Source organism: Mytilus trossulus, chromosome 2 (genome assembly GCF_036588685.1).
Source record: "Mytilus trossulus isolate FHL-02 chromosome 2, PNRI_Mtr1.1.1.hap1, whole genome shotgun sequence".
Taxonomy (NCBI): Eukaryota; Metazoa; Mollusca; class Bivalvia; order Mytilida; family Mytilidae; genus Mytilus; species Mytilus trossulus.
In genome coordinates, this window is record NC_086374.1 from 11,009,277 (window position 1) to 11,033,852 (window position 24,576).

General features: G+C 31.1%; 1 protein-coding gene across 1 annotated transcript in view; it reads left to right on the top strand.

Annotated features, from left to right (window-relative positions):
- Window positions 1-1,224: 1,224 nt before the first annotated feature.
- LOC134706468 (calcitonin receptor-like) overlaps window positions 1,225-24,576 on the top strand; it is a 31,414-nt gene continuing 8,062 nt past the window's right edge. Inside the window, exons 1-4 of the mRNA XM_063565436.1 lie at window positions 1,225-1,279; window positions 2,173-2,617; window positions 3,473-3,564; window positions 23,439-23,530. Of these exons, the coding sequence (XP_063421506.1) occupies window positions 1,232-1,279; window positions 2,173-2,617; window positions 3,473-3,564; window positions 23,439-23,530 (677 nt within the window). The 5' untranslated portion in view covers window positions 1,225-1,231. The remainder of the gene's footprint in view (window positions 1,280-2,172; window positions 2,618-3,472; window positions 3,565-23,438; window positions 23,531-24,576) is intronic.

Below are 24,576 nucleotides of genomic sequence, written 5' to 3' on the forward strand. Positions count from 1 at the left end.
TAAACAGCGTGCAATATTGTTAAATAAAAAGAAAATTACCAGTGAGGCTGAAAAGCACTTTCCATTGAAACCTAAACAATATGATATTTTAGGACACTCTCACATTGGGTTTATAATCATTTCAATCTATATTTCTCCTTAAATTTTAATAATAAAATGGACAGAGGGGATTTTTTGATTTACCATGTAAAATTATCACATGCACTGGTAAAAACCATCAAAATAATTATAAAATAACTTGTATTGCGGGTCCTCTTCTGATTATATGGGGAAAAAATTAAAAAATGCGCTTTAAGTATTTTCATGGGCACAATTATATATCAGAGGTCAATATGATCAAAGGAACGTAAAGAGAAGTACCGGATGCATTGAAGGTCAACTTTAAATGGGTGTTGGAACATATATTTCTTGACAACTGTACGATTTGCCATCATTCTTTTGTAACTTAATATTTATGTATCCATCTGAAACTTCGATAGAGCTTAAATATATGTCAAATGTGTTCTCACCTTTAATATCATCATTGTATCGTCTTTACATGTTGTAGTTGATTCGTAATTCTTCACTGTTGACTATAGGAAATGGCACTGATTATATTGATAGGTTATTGGCCCGGATGCTCATTCAATAATAATGTCAGCCTATATAAATGGCATCACAAGACACACTTTTCAGTCATCATTATGAAGTTGGCAGAGTAGACATGAGTCGATATGGTTGTTTCACGTACATAATGTATGCGCGTCTGACGTATTCAATTATAAGCCTGGTACCTTTGATAACTTTTTACGTTGATGATTATTTGGTCCGGTAGACTTTATTTAGATGTAAGAGGTTTTATATCATATAAATACAAAACAAATCCAGATTTTCATATAATTGGAGGAATCTCTTACGTTCAATTGAAGTACAACTGATGTGATAAGGTCATGACGGAACTAATAATCTTATAGAAAAAATAATACCACCATCAAATCATCTTTGACCGAAGGCAGGAAATTAATTTTACGGATAAGAGAAATAAACCGGGAATGTTCCGTATCTCCCATGTAAATATGGCAGTCTTAACAGTGGACACGTTTTATCTATTGATAGGTCTGTCTCTATATTTATTGATTATGCATAAGTCCAAATAAAAAAAAAATAAGGGTAGTAATAGGGGTGAATATTTTTCATTAATTCGAAATTGTTAGATAGAAATTTTATTTTTTTCCTTTGCAGGAAAATAATTATGACTCTTGGTATAGAATATACGTCATTCCTTTTGTCAATAATGTTTGTGAGTATATCGTATTCTTAATTGATCTAGATTTAATTATAAATTAACTATTTTTGCATGTTTTACAAATGTTAATGTGTGTTTATACGACAACGACTTGTCGAAATTCGTTATTTACCACACTACATTTAACTTCTATTTGCCTTACAAATGATTTTTGAACATCACCAAGCATCACGCACGTTCTTGGAATAATGACCGTCAGACTTCTAAGATTTGATTAGTCATGCATACATTACATGAACCTTCAGTTTTGACATTACTGAATTTGACTTATTCCGAATACACATCATATTAACAGTTTATTTTTTCACTTAAATTTTCAATTGTTATTGGTTTTGCGTAAAATTCAATTATCATTGAATATTCGCTTACCTAAGTTAGCTAATGTGTTTTTGTTATTTTGGTATAGTGCAAATGTTTGTTAATGGAAACGTTGAAAAACTGAGTAAAATAAAGACATTTGTGATTTGTAAAATTTGGTTATAAGTACGGAAACAGACAACTACAATAACAATTTGATATGTTGCTATGATAAAGACATCATACTTAATCAAACTTTTTCTGTGTTCATGTTCTAAATTTTACGTTTTGTGGGAATTTTTTTCGCCCACGTATACTATCGGATTTTGTGGTAAGCTTGATTATTGTGTAACATGCATGATGGTGCTCTTTGAGTGTCTACTGTCAAAGGAAAGAGAAATCTATAACATTGATGTTAATTATAATTAATATCATATCTTATGTTAGTCGACACGAATGTTTCGTTATAAAATATTACATACATAAATCAATCCCAGTTACTGTATATTGTAAATTGCCTTGTTATTGTATCTGGTAAATTGCCTTATATATTTGTTCATTCTTATCATGAACAATTATACAAATTTCAGGTTAGTTTAACAAGTACACTGGCAAATAAGAAGTGCCATTCAAGACTTGGATATCATGATCCTGCAACATTTGATTTATACTCATGTGCATGGTGTTATGACTTTCTCTTCTCTGTTAATGGGAAAAAATTAAGCGCCAGCAACCAGGAACCATACCTCCGAGAAAGAGATCAAACGATAGCCGATTATTATTTAGTACCAGATATAACAGACAACAGCAATTTTAGTCGTATTTGCTCAACATTAACAAACGACGAATGCAAACGGTGGCATGCTTGCTGTATGAATGCACATGATTGTTGTGAAAGGCAGCTCTCTGCACCACCTGTAACAAACGGAACATGTGCTAGAACTTGGGATGGGTGGGGTTGTTGGGACGATACCCCACCTAGTACGTCTGTTTACCTTTCTTGTCCAGCATATATATCATTTTCTATTCCTACAAGTAAGTTCTCTTGTTATATTTTATATATTAACTCTGAAAAACTTGTCATATTCATAACGTAATCATTTAGTTTTTCTCGTACATAGAAGATAACAGCAATAAATAGTATGTAATGTTGCTTCATCGAAATTCTGTTTTATAGAAAAAAGTAAAATCACAAAAATACTGAACTTAGAGGAAAATCAATTCAGAAAGTCCATAATCACATGGCAAAATAAAACAAAACGCATAAAAAACGAATGGACAAGAACTGTCATATTCCTGACTTGGTACAGGCATTTTCAAATGTAGAAAATGGTGGATTAAACCTGGTTCTATAGCGCTAACCCTCTCACTTTAATGACAGTCTCATCAGGTTCCGTTATATTTACATAGATGTGTAAAATAAACAGACACAATAAATAAAATAGTCAAAATATGGGTAAATCAGTAATCATCGTATAAAAATTTAAAAGAAACAACTGTGATGGTACAAAGCTTAAGTATAAAACAAGACAGCGTGTTTTAACTATAAACCTTATAAAAATGTTTAAATTGTATGTTGTTTTCATTAGTTTTCCCTGTAAACATCAAAACATTTTAACTTGAGTAGTTTTGATAAGATTCATGGCTAAACACACTAATAAGTTCAGCATGCGGAACTATCATTCGTAATTCTATTTTGTTGTTCGGTCAGCCGCTGATTATTATTTTAGTCTATATTTGAAAACTTTAAGATATGTGAAGTGCATATGGTCTGTATTTAAACACTTGTAATACTTGCACTATTTCATATAAATTAAATCATATGACAAATATTGAACCGTGTGAATTCATTAATTATTGTGAATTTGAAATCACATCTATTTATTTCAGTACAAGCCGAGAAGACATGTGTATCTGATGGTACATGGCAAATACGAGAGGGACATTCCTGGACCAATTATCAACCTTGTTTGAACTTTCATGTAAGTTAAACATAGGTTACTTTTCTATCGAATGACAATATATTATGACTTTCGCACTACTGTTTTATTTATGTAAAATATTATCAGTATTTTTTTCATCATCGGCGACAGTGTTAAAATTATCTTCATTTGATTTCTTTTTGCGGGGATCATGTTGCTTAGTCTTTAGTTTTATATGTTTGTTTTGTATTCTATAGTTTCTTTCTTTGTCATGGCGTTGACAGTTGAGTGTGAATGTTCTTTTGAATATTTCCCCTCTTTTATTTAATAAAGAAAAAACCAAGAGAAGTCAAATGGTGGCATGACCATCTTCCTACTTGAATTATGTACAGTATTAAAGCAACCGTCATTTAACGTCAAATATCTAAAATTCTTTATTTCAAAAATGATAATAGATAAAATGTAAACACTGCCGTTATTCATAAAAAAATACGCTTCATTCAAATATTTTTTTTTTTTATATTTGAAGTTAAAGTCCATCAAATGAGTAGACAAACAAGACAACCTAGTCTCAGGTAGTCTGATAGATAATTGTCTTATTGGCAATTATGTAACATCTATTTTTTTTATTCCTTTTAATATTAATGTCATTCTGTCGGACTTAATAGAAACTTTTTAGATAAATATCATTAACATAGATACAAAAAAGTCCTTTAATGACACAATAAAATAAACATGCATACAAACATATGGTTTTGGTCACATCGCTTGATGTTGTTATGTTAATCTTCAATTAGGAGAACACACCGAGACGGAAACATTTATTGGAAGATTGGTCATTGAAATACTCAAATGGATTTTATTTCAAAACTTCTTGAGAGGCTTTAGTATCCTTTTTAAGCATATGATAGTATAATTATGTTTAAAGTATAACACAAATTTTACATCTGGTTTTTTTTCTATCTGAAAGAAGAAGCAACCCGATGTAATAATGTAAATGGAAAATAATCAAATGGACATTGATATAATTGGTGTCTGAAAAACAGAGAAAAAAGACAGCAGGATATTCCCTACCGTTAGACGGTAATTAAATAAACCACGTTTGTTTGTCTCATGTGTTATAATGGAATTGACAGATATTAAATTAAAGCCAATATATACTACTGCAATATCTAATGATAGAAGTTATATAGTTTGTCGTTTGATTCAGTACACTTTGGGTTTTAGTCAGTGATCTGAACTCAACATATTTTAAAATAGTATCCAGAATACACATTGATGAAAATAAAATCTTTTACAGTTTAATCAGATACTTGAAGGGGAGCAATAAAACAATGATTTAAGACACCCAAGTATTGTATGAACTACAAACACTTAAACAAATATGTGCTAACCTTGTGTATGTGAAATGTTACAATTCTAAAGTTCATATGTATTCATAACGGTTGCTTACTGCATATAGGCCTTTTAGTTGTATGTTTCTAATTCATATATATGTGAGAAAAAGAGTCGATTTAATACTTTTGTTTGCCTAATAGAACCATGAGTTTAAGTTGAATTTCTTGTATTTCGATGGATATTGAATGGTTTTTTTCCATATCTGTTTAACTACGTACAGCATTCCAGTAAAATAATACTTAATTCTTAATTATTATAAAAGCCCTATCTTGGAAGTAATGGTAGCAATTTTATTTTGAAGACTCGATAAGTATCTCAAAATTGATAACCAAAAAAGGAGAAAGTTATTTGAAATATAGTAATATAATAGCCACCAAACGACACACGAAAAGGTCATATATAGGCCGAACATTCTTATCAACATACATTAATGTCAAACAGTGAAGCGCGCAATAATAAAAACGAAAAGAAAAGTTGTGAATAATTTTAGTTGAGACCACAGTCTGATAACTTAAATTGCGACCACGAGAAGTATATCTCTTTTGAAAAGTTTCAAACAACGTCAGCGTATGGTTTATACTTATACTTAACACATAGAGTCGTCATCTTTTTGAACGTCTAGAATTAATTTGTAACGCGTTTGAAAGTAGATAAACAGGTAAAACAAAAATAACGAGATCTTATGTAGATTTCAAAAGGGGGAAATCAATAAAGACTGGCAAACGTTAACGTGATTCCTACTCACCTAACAAAATAATGACAACAATAGTCACATTCTTTAATATACGATGAAAATGGTGGATTTAGCTAGTTGAACCTCTCTCATGTATGAGAATTCTTTTTGGTTCCTTTTTTTTTTTAACAACATTGGTAAAGCAACCAATAATACATAATAGGTTTATGTGACTTTAATTGAGATATATTATCAAGAACTGTGCTAGCAAACATCAAGACCACAACTGAAAAACATCAAAAAATGGTGCAAATATTCTTATTAAAGACGACTGCAAAAATGATTTTTCAGTAAATATTATTTGACAAAGACGCCTACAAAAATATTTTAAGTTGCTACTTCATACCTTTATGTCATATTCATAACCTTTATTGAGAATGTGTCGTCTTAATATGTATGTCAACATGTTTAAATATTTCTTCATGCAGTTTCTTCGGAAAGTTGGATTTACAAAACTATTTGATCCGTTTAAAACAGTTGGGTGGTTTTTGTTTTAAAGACGCACACTATTTCATTTCAAAATATAAGTTTGCAAACCTTTGATTATTTTAGGGACAAAACTTATCATTGTTTAACCGTTTGTTTCATGATAACTAAAAATCAGAAAATAGCTCTGTAATAACTTTTCAAGAAATTAAAAACCTTATGCAAAGATGAATTGAAATGACTTTAACGATAATGGGTCATGAATCATAAAAAAGATAATGATAATGTACAACTTTAATAGGCCAGTGAGGCTTCATGATAAAGATCTGAGTGCACGTGTTGAACAATAGTCCCGCCTCGATGTTCTAAAAATAGTGTATATTTTGATACGTGCGAAACGAAGTAAAGCATGGTTTATTAGAGGTTTCCAGATTTGCTACGTATCAGGTACGGTTGGTACGTAACACAACCGTTGGTGCTGTTTGGGAGGTTTCATTTAATGCATGAGATTATTGTATTCATCATGATGAAAATAGAGAAACAAAATTGCATATCAGCGATAAAAATTTTAATGTTTTATTTTATTACAATTTCACTGCTTCTAGAAAACCTTGCACGTGATTTTATACGATAAAATTTATTTTGTGCACAAGAGAATGAATCAAACAGTGCTTACTGGAACTGAGTTGCCTCGACCTTTATATTCTAAATATAGATTTGCGTTTCTGTATGGCTATGTTTTTGTTTTCTGTATATTAAGAAAAGGATTAGAATAAAGAATGTTTTCTAATACTTAAATATAAATTGGAATAATTAGAAATTACTTATTAATAATATCTTACTTGTACCTTACTGGTGTCGGTAATGACTATATAGACGGATCCAGCCTGGGGCCCGCCCCCTTTTTTCGTGGCAAAAATTTTGTTGATTATATAGGTATTCGGTGAAGCATGGATAGAGTGCCCCCCCCCCCTTTTTGTTCTGGATGCGTCATTGAACTAGTACACGTGCTAATGGCAAAAATGACTTCAAAATTGTGTTGACTTGTCATTAAAATATGTTTTTATTATTAATTAAGCTATGATCTTTTCGATCATTGGAGCAACATTTTTTTCATAAAACGCAACACACATTGTAAAACTATCGATCTATCTTTTTCCTTATATTTTGTCACTGAACTTTTTAATAAAATTGTTGAATATATTAATTACTTAAAGAATGAATATAAATTTTAAGACACTAACGAAAACCATTTTTTGAGTCGAAAAATTTATCATCACGATGTTACTTCATCGTGTTCGCTTAAATTATTATTATGTCACTAGATATTGTTATTACATTAATATTTGTAAATATTGTCGCGAGTAAATTTGTGTATTGCACGTGCATGTGAGTAGTATGATATAATCTACGAGAGGTCATGTTAAACCAATATCCATCCATTAATCCTTTTGTCGTACAGCATTGCTAGAAAAACTTCATACAACATGTGCGTATTTTGTTCACTGACAACGGCAATAATTTGACGCTATATTAACACTTAGTCTAATGCAATATGAATATGTCTTTCTAACTCTTCGTAATATTCGGAAAATACTATCTTGCTATATAATGTCTTTTGCACCATTCACAACTGATTTATGGACTCAAAATTAAGGATCATTTTCATCGGTTGTTTAATGTTTCTATGTAATTTGTTCAGGTTTATATGTACTAGTATCATGAATATGATATTACTTAAAATAGTTTAACTCCAGTTTTTCTGAGTTTTCTCTCTCGGCTTACTGCGAAAAAGATATATTTGCCACTGGGCGTTAAGCAACCAACAATCAATATATTACATATTACAAACAAATATCACAAGGCAATGTTATTAAGTATAATGACAAACAAAATCAGTACAATAATTAGAAATCAAACGTTATGACACATTCGGTTTCTTCACTTTTTTATATTAATCTTTATTCAACATCTTTGATAAGTGTAATAAACATACCGCGTGCAGACTGAACAACGATTTGGATTTATATTTATTCTATCATTTTTCTTTTGTTATCAAGGTCAATTTATTTTGTTCAAATACATTTTATTTGATCATGTTTTCTATAAACTTACCAAAATATACAAAACTTGTACATTTTATAATGATACATAAAGTTATTACAAACAAAATTTATAAAAATTCAAATTTGTTTTGTAATTTAGCTTCTTTGTATCTATGTAGTTTCAGGGGGAAATAACTCTTAACTATAAACCTTTCGGATCAACGGTTACTTGCAACGGTTGCTTGCACCGGTTGCTTGAAAGCATAATCGAGTGCACACACTATTGTTTCCTACGAAAACAAGAAGAAACCACATGAAATTAGTCCCAAAGAACAGCTAAAAATTCTCAAAACAGTTCTGCATATGATTCCTAAAACGTTTGTTGATATAAAGTGTATACATCAATAATTTCCAAAAGTTAAATGACGGCTCCCACTTCGTACTACGGTTGGTACGGTAGCAAATCTGGAAACCTCTAATATGACATATAGATTTTGATTTCGTCGTTTTAAGTAATGTCTGTGGTTGCTTTTATGCTGCATGTTTTTCTGTCAAAATATTTATAATTAATAATATTTGTACTGCACTTTCAAGTTTGATAGATAATATATTCATCTGTAAATATGGAAATCAAGTATAATAGCATTTGGTTCGTGTGCCCTCATGTTAAGGGACGTCCAACTGATAAAATGTTCGTTGAACGTCCGATAGGCGTCTGTTTTGTGTGGTACTCGTCCGTTTGGTGTGCGTTTCGTATCCGATGTCCGTTAAGCGTACGTTTTATCCGTCGACGTCCGTTCTATCCGGTGAAAATTTTGAGCATGTTCAAAACGTTGAACGGACGTCCAACGGATAAAATGTTCGTTGAACGTCCAACGTCCGTTTGGTGTCCGTTTCGTATCCGATAGGTGTCCGTTATACATCCGTTGGAGGTCTAAAAGATAATTTCACCAACAGAATTCTACTGGACGTTTAACGGATAAAACGGATTTTGAACGAATGATAAATGGACTTTTACCGGACGTATAACGGATAAAACGGATGATAAACGGATCTAAAACGGATAAAAGCCAATTGAAAATTTCGCGTCAGAAATGACAATTATTGGTATGTCAGATTTCTTAAGGTTCATGATTTCTTATTATTCATAATCGGTTTTAGAGTAACGCACGTCTTCACAATCAAGGAGCTCTTATTCAGACCAGAAATTGTCCTTTGGTGGCATTTTGAAGAACAAACCAAAAACCATTTACGCACTAACATATTGAATATTAATGCGATTTACATGTATTATCATTGTCGCTTTAATCGTTTTCGTATATCTTGTTCATCCGTTTTATCCTGTACGCTTCCGTTAGGTGTCCGTTTTATGCGGTACTCGTCCGTTAGATGTACGTTTGACATCCGTTCTGTCCGGTACGTTTCCGTTTCTCGTACGTTGCATATCCGGTGTGTGTCCGTTAGGCATTCGTTACACGGCTGTTTTATTCGGTCAGTACATAAACGGACTCCCAACGGATAACAATTTTGTCAACAGACAATATTTATTTTCATCCCTTAGGCGTCCGTTCGTGCTATTCAGTAAGGTGTGACCGAGGCTTAATCAATAACTATTGATAACATAAGGGGTTATAATTCATTGTCAAAACGATACGAAAATTATTTTGTTTTAAAAAAAAAATCCATTTTAAGGCATTGAATGAATGAAACATTTGAAACTGAGATTGTTAATCAATGGATTATCTTTTAATTAAGATGGATTTGATAAAATCCTGATCAATTTCCTCAAAGTTTATTTAAGACACATTCACAATTTTAATTAAACTTTACAATAAATGAAAAAAAAGTCAGTTGGAAAATTTGAATACGGCTGCTGTATGCTCCCTTTCAATAACAAAAAGATCATATTATATTTCACACTGTATTTGCTTTTGAACACCGTTTTGCTTTTAAAAGATGAAATATTTTCCATCACATTTAAGATTCAGAAATTCAGAGCAGAATTGTTTGTTAATAATCGGAGTTAAACTGTCTTTATATGCCTTTCCTTATTTGTTGACGTTAATCTCGAGGAGTTTCAGAGTTTCGTTTAATCTTATTATTTTTAATACTTTTGGACCTATACTGTATTGTTCAAAAGAAATAATGCTGGTGGTCTTTTCTTCGTAATCCAGTCGTGTCAAGTTATTGTCAAAGGACACTTGATTTGATATTGTTCCCTTTTGTTATATATCTCTTTATATATAAACATCTCAAGATCTACAAAGGAACACAAATCTTAAAATAATAAAAATCAAAGATAGTCTGTTTTTATTATTCCCAAGCTGACATTACCCGTCAACTTTTTATTTTATTATCAAATATATAAATACTGCCAACTTTTGGACACATCGACTATCTTCTGATTTCAACTCAGAAACATCAAATCTAAAAAAAAAAAGGACATTTAGTTAAGTCTAAATAAAATTGAGAATGGAAATAGGGAATGTATCAAAGAGATCACAACCCGACCATAGAAAAAACAACAGCAGAAGGTCACCAACAGGTCTTCTATGTAACGAGAAATTCCCGCACCTTGAGGCGTCCTTCAGCTGGCCCCTAAACACATATATACTAGTTCAGTGATAATGAACGCCATACTAATTTCCAAATTATTCACAAGAATTAAATTAAAATAATACAAGACTAACAAAGACCAGAGGCTACTGACTTGGGACAGGCGCAAAAATGCGGCGGGGTTAAACATGTTTATGAGATCTGAACCCTCCTCCTATACATCTAGCCAATGTAGAAAAATAAACTCGTAACAATACGCACATTTAAAATTCAATTCAAGAGAAGTCCGAGTCTGATGTCAGACGATGTAACCTGTAAACCTGTTGAACTGTATCATGTGCTGATGTGTTTCCTTGGGTTGTTTATTAAAGTTATTTCATTACAGGACCTAGGTTGTAATGACAGAAACTTGCTGTAGGTTATATTAACAACATGTGGTGTTGTCACTCGTCTTTTGTTGTTGACTAATGTTGAACATTAGAAAATATTTTGTAGTTTGTGTGTTTGGATTCTGTCAGATTGGGCTACACAATTTATTCATTGCATCGTTTTTATAAAACATTGCAAGGTTTCATGAAATTATACTTGAGGTGTCGTTCAGCATATTTAGAAAAATTCCTTTTATCGATTCGTACATTATATTGTTCTTTCACAGATCCGTTGACCAATTAATTGATCATTTGTAAATGTAATATGACGTTTCGCTGTATATTATAGTATGAGATAATATCTCAGCCATGCAAAATATCTATAACATACGTATTTTATTCATCTTGATTACTCTGATATAAAGTTGAATATTTTACGATTTAAGTGAATCATGTACCTTACTGTTTTAGTTATCTCTAAAATACTTATGCAAAAAGAAACATCTGTTATTAAAGACTTGAATAAAATTAAGGTCCTTCAACTGTCTTGATTTTTTTCTTCAAAAGCAATATTTGGGTTTATACTTCATATGTAGCGCCAAAAAAAAACCGTGTTAACATATCAAAAATATAAAATATATACATTCGTTGAGTTCAAACTTAAGGAACATGGCAAAAACTGACAAATTGGCTCAACTTTGACGGTAAAGCCTCATGTTGAGAATGATCTGGCTACCCCTGGTGAGTACATGGTATCACATCAGTCTTTGTATATGTTGTTGTTGCTTAGTCTCTTGAATTTTATGTAGTTTTGTTTGGAATGCTTGTTGTCGTAATTCAGTCTTGTCATGATGTTGTTGAATGACAATAGATTTGGTATTGTTCCCTTTTGTTATCTTCTCCATTTATAAACATCTCATCAATATCAGCAAAGGAACGCTAATCTCAAAATAATGAAAATCAAAGAGAGCATGTTTTCATGATTCCCAATTTAACATTAACCGTCACATTTTATTTGATCATCAAATAAAATATTCCAAAAAATATGGGCAAATACAACATCTTTCGATTTCAACTCAGAAACATCAAAATTAAAAACAATCAAGGCTGTTTTGTCAGGTCACAACCCGGTTGAACAGTAGCATTTGATAATGTGTTGCATTAGGTTGTATATTAAGGTTATTTCATTACAGGATTTAGGTTGTGACATAAACTTGCTGTAGGTTATATTGATACCATGTAGGTTGTGACATAAACTGGCTGTAGGTTATATTGATACCATGTAGGTTGTGACATAAACTGGCTGTAGGTTATATTGATACCATGTAGGTTGTGACATAAACTGGCTGTAGGTTATATTGATACCATGTAGGTTGTGACATAAACTGGCTGTAGGTTATATTGATACCATGTGGTGTTGTGACATAAACTGGCTGTAGGTTATATTGATACCATGTTGTGTTGTGACATAAACTGGCTGTAGGTTATATTGATACCATGTGGTGTTGTGACATAAACTGGCTGTAGGTTATATTAATACCATGTTGTGTTGTGACATAAACTGGCTGTAGGTTATATTGATACCATGTTGTGTTGTGACATAAACTGGCTGTAGGTTATATTGATACCATGTGGTGTTGTGACATAAACTGGCTGTAGGTTATATTGATACCATGTTGTGTTGTGACATAAACTGGCTGTAGGTTATATTGATACCATGTGGTGTTGTGACATAAACTGGCTGTAGGTTATATTGATACCATGTGGTGTTGTGACATAAACTGGCTGTAGGTTATATTGATACCATGTGGTGTTGACATAAACTGGCTGTAGGTTATATTGATACCATGTGGTGTTGTGACATAAACTGGCTGTAGGTTATATTGATACCATGTTGGTTGTGACATAAACTTGCTGTAGGTTATATTGATACCATGTTGTGTTGTGACATAAACTGGCTGTAGGTTATATTGATACCATGTTGGTTGTGACATAAACTGGCTGTAGGTTATATTGATACCATGTGGTGTTGACATAAACTGGCTGTAGGTTATATTGATACCATGTTGGTTGTGACATAAACTGGCTGTAGGTTATATTGATACCATGTTGGTTGTGACATAAACTTGCTGTAGGTTATATTGATACCATGTTGGTTGTGACATAAACTTGCTGTAGGTTATATTGATACCATGTTGGTTGTGACATAAACTGGCTGTAGGTTATATTGATACCATGTTGGTTGTGACATAAACTTGCTGTAGGTTATATTGATACCATGTTGGTTGTGACATAAACTTGCTGTAGGTTATATTGATACCATGTTGGTTGTGACATAAACTTGCTGTAGGTTATATTGATACCATGTTGGTTGTGACATAAACTTGCTGTAGGTTATATTGATACCATGTTGGTTGTGACATAAACTTGCTGTAGGTTATATTGATACCATGTTGGTTGTGACATAAACTGGCTGTAGGTTATATTGATACCATGTTGGTTGTGACATAAACTGGCTGTAGGTTATATTGATACCATGTTGGTTGTGACATAAACTGGCTGTAGGTTATATTGATACCATGTTGGTTGTGACATAAACTGGCTGTAGGTTATATTGATACCATGTTGGTTGTGACATAAACTGGCTGTAGGTTATATTGATACCATGTTGCTTGTGACATAAACTGGCTGTAGGTTATATTGATACCATGTGGTGTTGTCACTCGTCTTTTGTTGTTGACCAATGTTGACCATTAGCAAACATTTTGTATTTTGGGTCTTTGGATTCTGTCGGAAACACAGTTTATACATAACATCGAGTTTATAGACTAATGCAAGGTTTTATGAAATTATACTTCAGTTGACGTGCAGCATATAAAATTTTGCATATGCTTTATTGTTTATTTACTTCTATGTTTTCCATCTTTTTCCTTTATGTCTACGTCAAACAAACAACTTATATAATTACTAAATCGTACTAAATCTCCTAATTTCAATGACATAGAAATGAATTTGTTCGGGTTATATAATTCATGTTTTCTCCTTATTCTATAACGAACATGATTCTTTTAAAATGGAATGTATCAATAGAAAAAAATCCATGTATTGAAACTAAGTTTTGTGCTAAAAGGAAGAACACTAAATTGATTCATACATTATTTTTCTCCTTCACAGATCTGTTGACCAATTAATTAATAATTTGTTATTGCAATATGACGTATCCCTGTATATAAGCTTTAGTATGAGATAAAACCTAAGCCTTATAACATATATATATATATATTCTTAGATCTTAATGAATCTGTAATAAAGCTGAATATTTTACGCTTCATGTGAATCATGTTACACACGTTATGAATGATTCTGTTAATTATCATTAAAATACTAATTCAAATCGATACATCTTATAGTGTTTTCTTCTTAAAAAATATCTTGTATATATGTATATGTTTAGACGAGTTGTATATATATATATATATATATATATTGCGGTTTTTATCCAACGCAATCATAGGTTTGAACGTAGTTTTCAATTTAGACTCGTTTATATTTTTTTGTTTGGGCTTTGTATCATATTTTCCCTCCGGTTTATATGATCTGTTCATCCTATATTGACTCTTTAAATTGAAGAGTTTATCTAAAAATGAGGATACTCTTTATATGACCTTCCAAATACCGTTCCGATCCCTAACATCACTGAAGAGACATTTATTGTCGAAATCCGGATCTGGTGTACTTAAATATATTGACACCGTATGTTTGTGGCATAACATCGCGGACACAAGTTTAAAAAGTTTTTCTGTTTAGTATTAAATTTATTTTAAGATCCATTTTGTTACATCTTGTGATCAATTTTATTTGGCAATGGCCAATGGCAGTCAGCAGGGTTAAAGAACATCAGTTGTTCGACCTGTTAGTCAAATGCGTTTTGTTTAAATATACTTTTTTACCTTTTTCGGTCTTTTGGAAAATGTTGTTTGTGCTGTTTTTAGACCCTTCTACAACGAAATTTGTTAAACATGCACACGTATAAAAATTGCGGTTTTTATCCAACGCGATCATAGGTTTGAACGTAGTTTTCAATTTAGACTCGTATTTATATATATATATATATATATAAATGGTTCTTTTTAAATTAATAGTTTTCCATGAAGTTAATCATGGTTCTCTTTAAAATGAAAATCTTGTCTTTCTGGTTATATTTTTTAGATAACATAGTTTTTATTCTCTACGGACTGAAATAAGCAGACATTATCGTCAAGATTATTCCAAAGGGATCTATTTAAAGACTAAATATGTACTAAGATATGAACAATTTTGCCTCAAAATAATGATTCTTAAACATTTTCAGTTTCCTTTTTAGAAACTTGGCTCACATCAAGTTTATATTTGTTAACACTAGTGTTGCGTCACATGGATTGTTTTGAACGTACATAGCATATTTGTTACTGGACTTTAAACATTCAAACAATCAATCAATCAAACCGTTTAGAATTTTTGTCTGAACGGCCTACAGTTGAACAAATTATAAGAAATAAGAACATTTTGTATAAAAAAAAATACGGGGGCATAAGTACATCATGAGACACTTTCCCTGTTGAAGCCTCTTTTTTCGCTATGTTTAGTGTTCATACTAGTCTTGTAGTTTTCTTGGGGGTATTTTACATTGTTAAGTCTACTGTAAAAACCGGCAATGCAATTTTGAACTCCTTTTGCAGCTAATACAGTACTACTTCTTCTATGACGTTTTGACAAAAATTACATCCTAGAATGGAAAGTTCATTTGGTCTACTATTTTCTTTTTTTTTCAAAAGTCAAACCATAGGGCTGTTCAAAACAAATTCAAACATTGTTAACAAGGCAAACGCAATGATACAAAACTCATACATTGTACAAAACTATAAAAAGCTCTGGCATTACAAAAATAAGAAAACATTTAAATAGAAACCAACGACCTGATTATAATTTAAAAAAAAAACGATTGAAGGATGTGGCGTAGATACACGATTGGGTTTAAACTCCCCTGATTGAGAACAGATACGTAACTGCGCAACATAAACTTTACTTTGAAAGTAAGTCGAATTGGGTTTGGCTTAAATTAACTCATCATAGATACCAGGACTAAATTTAGTATATACGCTAGACGCGTTTCGTCTACAAAAGACTCATCAGTGACGCTCGAATCCGAAAAGTTAAAATGGCCAAATAAAGTACGAAGTTGAAGAGCATTGAGGACCAAAATTCCTAAAAGTGTTGCCAAATACAGCTAAGGTAATCTATGCCTGAGGTAGAAAAGCCTTAGTATTTCAAAAAAATCAAATTTTGTAAACAGTAAATTTATAAATATAACCATATCAATGACAATTCATGTCAGCACAAAAAGTGCTAACTACTGGGCTTGTGATACCCTCGGGGAAATAAATCTCCACCAGCAGTGGCATCGACCCAGTGGTTGTAAATTAACTCATCATAGATACCAGGACTAAATTTAAAAGACACAAAAAGCAATTAAAAAAACAACAATATTAAAATTGCCTGTCTAAGACTTCTCATGTAACTGAGTGCTGATTCAATTCAAATGTCAAGTAAAACATCATCCATGTTTTACCAGATCGTTTAGTCAGCATTTTTAAGGGATAAAGGGTGCAGACGCCATTAACTATATACAAAAAGAGTGGAAACAACACATTAAATAATTTCAGAGTAGGACTTTGAATATAAGTATCGAAATAATGTATGACCAAACAATACTCAAAAGGATCAACAGCTTACTTCATTTTTTAAAAAGTCCATAATGTTTTTTGTTTGCATACTTTTTTTTCCTTTCTTTAGATCGGTTGTTTTGACAAGATCCAGCTTTTTAGAACCATATTTACATTTTTTCCTAACTGATGAACTTCATTTCACCCTATAATTGGTTTGCAATAGTCAATGAAGATTGCGTGTACAAACTTCACAATACTTTAAGCTATAATCTTATTGCATAAACATAAAGCGACAAAGATTTGCATGAAATAAATCAAATTTGATTTCAAATACATGAAGCGATTTATTTAGGCTTCTGAAACTGTTTCAAAATGATTAATTGGAAAGAAGAGGTATTTACTATAACGATAATGGAATTAGAGTTTAGGTTTCTGCTGCTTTCAATAACAAATTACTTGGTTCATAACAATTGATATACAGTCGTTACATATTTATATTTATAAACTATCCTTGTTTCATTTAGCATACATTTTTATTTAGCTAACCGATTAATCTTGCCTTGTATTGTCTATCCATTCATATACAGTATGCTATCTATACAAAAATAGTTACAAAAAATAAATCATTTATCATTATAGTAAATTAAAGAATAATATTTATTTCTCAAGAAAGGAAGCATTTATAATCGAACACTTTTGAAAAAAACCCAGTTGTGATATGGTTGTCAATGAAACAACTATCCATCAGAGTTCAAATGACAAATATCTAAACAACTATAGGTCAGCCCACACCCGTCAAGATTTCGAAAACTCCAACTTCAAAAGGATTCAACATGAAATATGTGAAACCATTCAAAAGGATTCAACATGAAATATGTGAAACCATTCAAAGTAGAAACACCGCCTTATTTGCAATAGCACAGTTCACAAACTAGGGACAACGCACTATCTTCAATGTAGATGACTGACAAAAATGACGTATACACAAAATCTAAATCTGACTATAAGCAGTAGCGGCAATAAAACTTCTAGTCAAATTGATCAAATCAGTGTCATTTTAATGTATTTTTAGAACACGTAGACAATTAGCATTTGAATTTATAGCTTTCCTAAGTCGACTTTCCTTTATTATTAATAAACACAGACGATTTGCGCGTCCATTCACCTTGTACATTTCAATAGCCCTAGATAGAGTTGATAAGAATAACTTGATAGCTATATTTTTATGCAGACTAGTTGGTCGAATGATCTAGGTTGCTGAACATTGTCCAGGAGGAAAAATCATGTTGCGCAATCTCTCATGTTTTATGTTGGGTTAATGAAACAGTTGTTTGTAGTTGATCTATGTTTCTCTTTTTTTACCATGGCCTTGTTCGTTTGTTTTTGGGATAGTGGTTTGAACATTTCCATGGTTTCTTTCACTTTCTTATTCATAACTAAAAATGTGCTGACCTAACAATGTTTCTAAAAGAGGAACGAAAGATACCAGAGGGACAGTCAAACTCATAAATCTAAAACAAACTGACAACGCCATGACTAAAAATGAAAAAGACAAACAGACAAACAAAAGTACACATAACCCAACATAGAAAACTAAAGAATAAACAACACGAACCACATTAAAAACTAGGGGTGATCTCAGGTGCTCCGGAAGGAAGGGTAAGCAGATCCTGCTCCACATGTGACATCCGTCGTGTTGCTTATGTGATAACGAATCCGGAAAATAGTATAATCCAGTAGGTCACATTCATGAAAGGGAAGGGGATTGTAGTAACGACGCAAGGAACATATCCGATATCATTTGTGAAACGGTTGTTCAATTGTCATGATAAGTTAAGATAATCGACATTGATATAATATATAAGAAAATGAAAACGCTTCAAACACATTCCTATTTATTCATAAATTTAAGAATACTCTGAATTCAAAGATATTTATCGACACTAATTATGATTTGAATATCAAATATAATTGTATGCACTGCAACTTATTACTTATCTTTAGTTAATTAATTTCAGAGATCGTGTTCCCTCCAGGACAAATCAAAAAATGTAATGGAGGATTGTCACTGTCAATGCGATGGCAGGTGTTTTTTTATTCATGATTATAACAATATTAATTAAGCAAAAAAGCGAGTTTGAAGTACGATGCAATTAATTTAGGATATTACGTTCTGAAAGTGGTACAAAATGATCACACATATGTTTGGAGTTGGAGATCATTTGAAATGAAAAACGAATAACATACGTCTTTGCAATTCAAATCATTTATTTTACCCTGGATGAATTTTCAAATATGATTAACAATAATGGTATCTTTTGAATCATTTTTCTACTTGAGCATTATTCACGTATATAGATATTTTCTGATAGGTTGCACTTGGTAAATACAGCTGTTTCTTAAACTGTTTCTTTTGGAGAGAGATATAATATTCATAAATAATTAATTTTATTTACGTAATGGTTCCAATATATGATATTATATATATGTTACAGTGAATTTGTATAATCAGTGATTATGTAGAATCCCTAAAATTTTCAGGGATTATGTAGAATCACTGGCTAGTTTAGTGATTATGTAGAATCCCTGAAATTTTCAAAGATTATGTATAATCACTAGAAAAAACGTCGGGGATTCTACATAATAACTGAAATGAAGATATCGTTGTATTTATAAAGAAAGTTGATAAAAATTAAAATAATTTATTCTATAAAATCACATTAAAAGATCATAACAAAAGTTGTAACAATATATCAAAATGATCAATTCATTTTTTTTTAAAGTTAGGCACACTATATTAAAATGTTCAATAATATATTAAAAAGAAATATGCTTCACATCTGTTTTTACCACAATATCCACATTTTAAAAATCCTTTTCCTGCACATATCGAATCTGATTTTAACAACACGCCTAAGAGAAATAAAAAGTTCAGTAAAAACATACATTCAGAAAAAAAAAATACATTCAGAAAAAAAAAATACATTCAGAAAAAAAAAATACATTCAGAAAAAAAAAAAAAAAAAAAAAAAAATGGGATTTTGCAACCTTGAACTGGTTCGAAAAGAAAGATAAAGATACCATTGTTTTGTGTCAGGCAATATCCTTTTTTATACCCTTTTTAAGAATTGCAATTATGTTTTTTGGGGTTTTCCTTTTCTTTTTATCCTGTCGAATTGCTATGAGAATATGCAAGCTTCCTCTTAAAGTTTGTTCTATTTGTCAATCCCAAGTTCTGCCTGTTTTTCTATACATTTAGATGCCTGAGTTCTCACAGTTTGAATTTCATGCAAACTGTCCTTTGAACAAAAAAGAAACACACAAAACAGTTGTTCCATAATCTACTTCACCATTTGCTTTACTTGTATCACAAATAACATGCTTGTGGATTTACAAATAGAGCATGAATATCAATTTGACGATATTATTTCATCTGGCTAGGAAAATGAAAAAAACTTAAAATTATTATTTTTCTAACGTAAGGGTACCCAGATTGCACCGAGTACCCAAATTGCACCTATTTAGAAAAAATAGCAACGATAATCTTATAAGATTTCCTAGAGACTAAACAATTTGTATTTTTATTATTTAATACTATGCACGTCTTTCAACATAGGTAAACATATTTAGATATACACAAAACGTTCACAGTATTTATCAACAGTTGGACTGTTTACTGAAAAAGCAAAATGTTCGAAAACGTCATCATGCGACGTCATCAAAACGTCATCTTTCTAAAATTAGCGAATACAATATATTACGAGTATCCATTTCGTAAAATATGAAGAGTAAGCATGGACTTATATCCAATTGTTCAAAATATTTGAAAAAAATAAACAAAAGCTCGGTTATTAGACTTTTAACGATGTGAATTTAAGCATGGATGCAATTTGGGTACTCCTCATTACAGAATCATGGATAGTTTGAAGGTTGATTCAAACCCATTTTTGTATGACTCAATATGAATTAAAAATTAAATTGGTGTAACTATACAATAAAGAAGGATAGGGCTACAAAATAAACACAATATGGACATTTTTTTCTGAATCATAAAAAAACGTAGGTGAAAAAACTGTCAAAATAAGTGCAATTTGGGTACCGTCACGTTATATTCATTTTGTATATCAAACAAAGGACCATTAAATTATTCATAATCCCTGTAATCATATTAGGGAATTTGTAGAATAATTAGTAAAATGTTCAGTGATTATGTAAAATCACTGGTCATTTTCAGGGATTATATATAATTACTAATGATTTTAGTGATTCTACATATTCCCTGAAAAATCAGGGATTCTACATAATCCCTGATTATACAAATTCACTGTAAAATATATATATATATATGACATCTCGTAGAGACACAGTTTGGGAATATACATATGGATATCAATCAAATTAAAATCTGTGACAAACCTAGTCTAGAAACGGCCAGTACAGAATTTTAGTGTAAGTTTAAACTCTTAAAAGTTTGTGGAGAATAAACGTTGAAAATATGCCGCACAGCCCTCTTTTGGCAATTGGAAAAATAGTGGTGCATAAACTTTCCATTCCCGCATATATATTTTTTCATAATTTTATAGTCAAAGAAGTACAGTTTTTCGCCATAAAAGGAATTACTAAGGGAAATTGCTTTGTCGAAACTTACAGAAATGCAACCTCAAGCAACATAAAGAAAACGACGGAGGGACACTATATTTCACACCCTGAAGCTCCAAAACATAAGCATAACTAAACAAAACATGTAGATTACAAAGATTATTGATACTGATTCCTAAAAACTAGATTAGGCTTACTATGTCTTTATTGCAGACGATATTTTTCATTTTGTTAACAAAATCGGTTTCGACAAAAGTATATAAAACAATTGTACAGTTTGCCAAAAAAAGAAAAATAACAAAAATACCGAACTCATTCAATTGCAAAATCAAAAGTTCAACGACATCAAACAAATAGAAAACAACTGTCATATTCAAATATCCCGAGTTCTTACAATGATACAGAAAAAAAACAGCACTATCAAAACACTAGTGATTTTTTATATATGTTACAATTTATTTGAATAGTGTAGACATAAAATCAAATTGACAGCATCATAATTATCTGTTGTGATAACTGATTGTATTTTTACAGATAACATGTTAATGATCCTGGAAACTGTCTGTAGTAATGATAATAGGTTAATAATACAATGAAGCTAAGTCATCAAGTGACACAAGTCCGTTACTCGGATAATAGGTTAATAATACAATGAAGCTAAGTAATCAAGTGACACAAGTCCGTTACTCGGATAATAGGTTAATAATCTTTCGGAATGGTCCATTATTCGATGACACGCAAGTAACCAATTATACGGTCTCCTACCAAATAATACGTTATTAAGCATAATGTATGAGTATGCAGGTATGAACAGGCATTTCAATTGTAAAAGTAAATACAGTTTTTGAGGTTTATCTTGAGCAAATCCCATCTTTCATTTGCAGAACTTTGCTACAGAAGTAATGTTGTTGGTTTTTTTTATTTCCAAAGAACACCATTATTCAAATATCTTTAAATGATCAATATTGCAACCTGTATTGACAAGAGACTGCATTATTCCTTCCCTATGTAAGTGGTGAGCTGTTTTATCATTTCAAATTGTAAACTCGATCTAAGCGTGTCAAAAAATATTGTTAAAAAGAGCAAATACCAAATGAATATAGCATAATAAATTACATTTCAAGTGTATTTCTTCATATAAACACGATGAATGCTTGGATTATATTTTTGATATCTCATTCTCCATTTTTTTAATATTTCAATGCGCGAAAAGATTATTAGGTGTAGCAAAATAACTGATGGACTTTAAGCGCCCCTTGTCTGTTGAAAAGGCACCGAATTGACCCAACTAATACTAGTTAGTTACACCAAATAATAAACACAAATATATCCGGCAAAATAGAGTGGTGCCAACTGAAGAGATTCACGATTTCAAAGGAGAGTTATAGTCAATTGAAGCAAAGGCTATTTATAGTGATTAATTTATGTTCAATAGGAACATTATCCATTATATATTGCATGAGTCGGTCCATTAGGACTTTACGTTATTAAATTTTGATTTATCAATGAGATGATCTTCATATAACAAAAAATAATAGTTTTGTGACATGTTATGAACATCTGGTGAATGAGTATTCCCAGATGCTAAACGGGAAAACTGTAACTTTTGTTTTCGTTCTGTCGAATGTAATCATGAACTCTAAGTTGAAAATTATAAAGTTGGCTTTTTTTAAATTTTAAACTTGATACGTTAAAAGAAACGATTGCATCTTCATTATAACAACATCATCTCTGTTTCTCTTGTTGATACCAATGGCTTGTACATTGCACACTTTCTTTGCATCTTGTTTTGAAATATTTTTTTACGTAAATACTCAATTAACACAACCATCTATTTTATTATCGTAAATAAAACTAAATATTGAAAACTACATATTCAAACATGGACATTTCGTTCTGCAGATACTATTCTTTTGTGGGCCTGGCTTTCAATACAAATAACATCTTAAATAATATTGATTTCATTTAAAGATTTTTTTGACTGTATTTGAATAATAGTTGTGGCTTAGTAAACCTCAATAAGGAATATAAATTAGCGACAACATTTGATTCTTCCCAATATATATCATTTGCTGAAACTTATACACATATTTATATTTGACAGGAATTGAAGACGTCGGTATATATAGGTATTGCATGCAGTGCATCAAGTATTTCATTGTTGTTTCCAGCTTTGATCATTTTCCTGAAATACAAGTAAGTAAAATATTGTTATGTTTTTCCGATATCAATTTTGAATTTGTTTGTTTGTGATCTAAATTTTAAACATAACATTTTGACAGTTTTTTATGGTTATGTTTGCCATATTTTATTTCTTTTATATATGTTTTAAAGGTTACACGCTTTTTTTTTTATCTCATTGTTTGTTACCATGAGTGATATATACCTTTAAGTGCAGATAACTATGTTATCACAGTGCCGGTAGTTTTCTACTCACCTTATAAATTATAATAAAAAAAAACAAAGATACTTGGTTTAAGTGTTCAGATAAATTATCATTAAGATAGTCATTATGATACATTGAACGTTATAAAATGTTGCCTTTTTTCTAAACCCTTAGGATAAAAAGTAAAATCACAAAAATACTGAACTCAGAGGAAAATCAATTTGGAAAGTCCATAATCACATGGCAAAATCAAATAACAAAACGTGTTTTCATCCTTTTAAACACAATAAAATTCGCTCAATTTGATAAAACCTTAAGGAAATGTAATTAACCTTTATTTTACTTTGTTTGATTCCGTAGTTAAATCACAAAAATACGGAACTACGAGGAAAATTTAAAACGAAAAGTCCCTAATGAAATGGAAAAATCAAATGAGAAAACACATGAATGGACAACACCTGTTATATTCCTGACTTGATAGAGGCATTTTTAAATGTAGAAAATGTTGAATTAAACCTGGTTTTAAATGTATGACGGTCATATCAAATTCCATTATATTTACAACGGTGCGTGAACAAAACAAACATAATAGGTACAGTAGTGAAAATATTGGTACTGCAGTCATCACGGTGTCACAATCTCAAAACAAACAAACAATCAAGCGTCACTAATGAGTCTTTTGTAGATGTAACATGCGTACGGCGTACACTTTTAATCCTGGTATCTATGATGAATGTTTGCTAAGTAATTTCGCAAGACATGTGTTTCGTCCAAAATACTAAACAATAGCACTCAAAGTCGTTGGGAGTTAAACCTAAACATTTTTTTTAACCTGCACTTATGACTGTTTTAATAT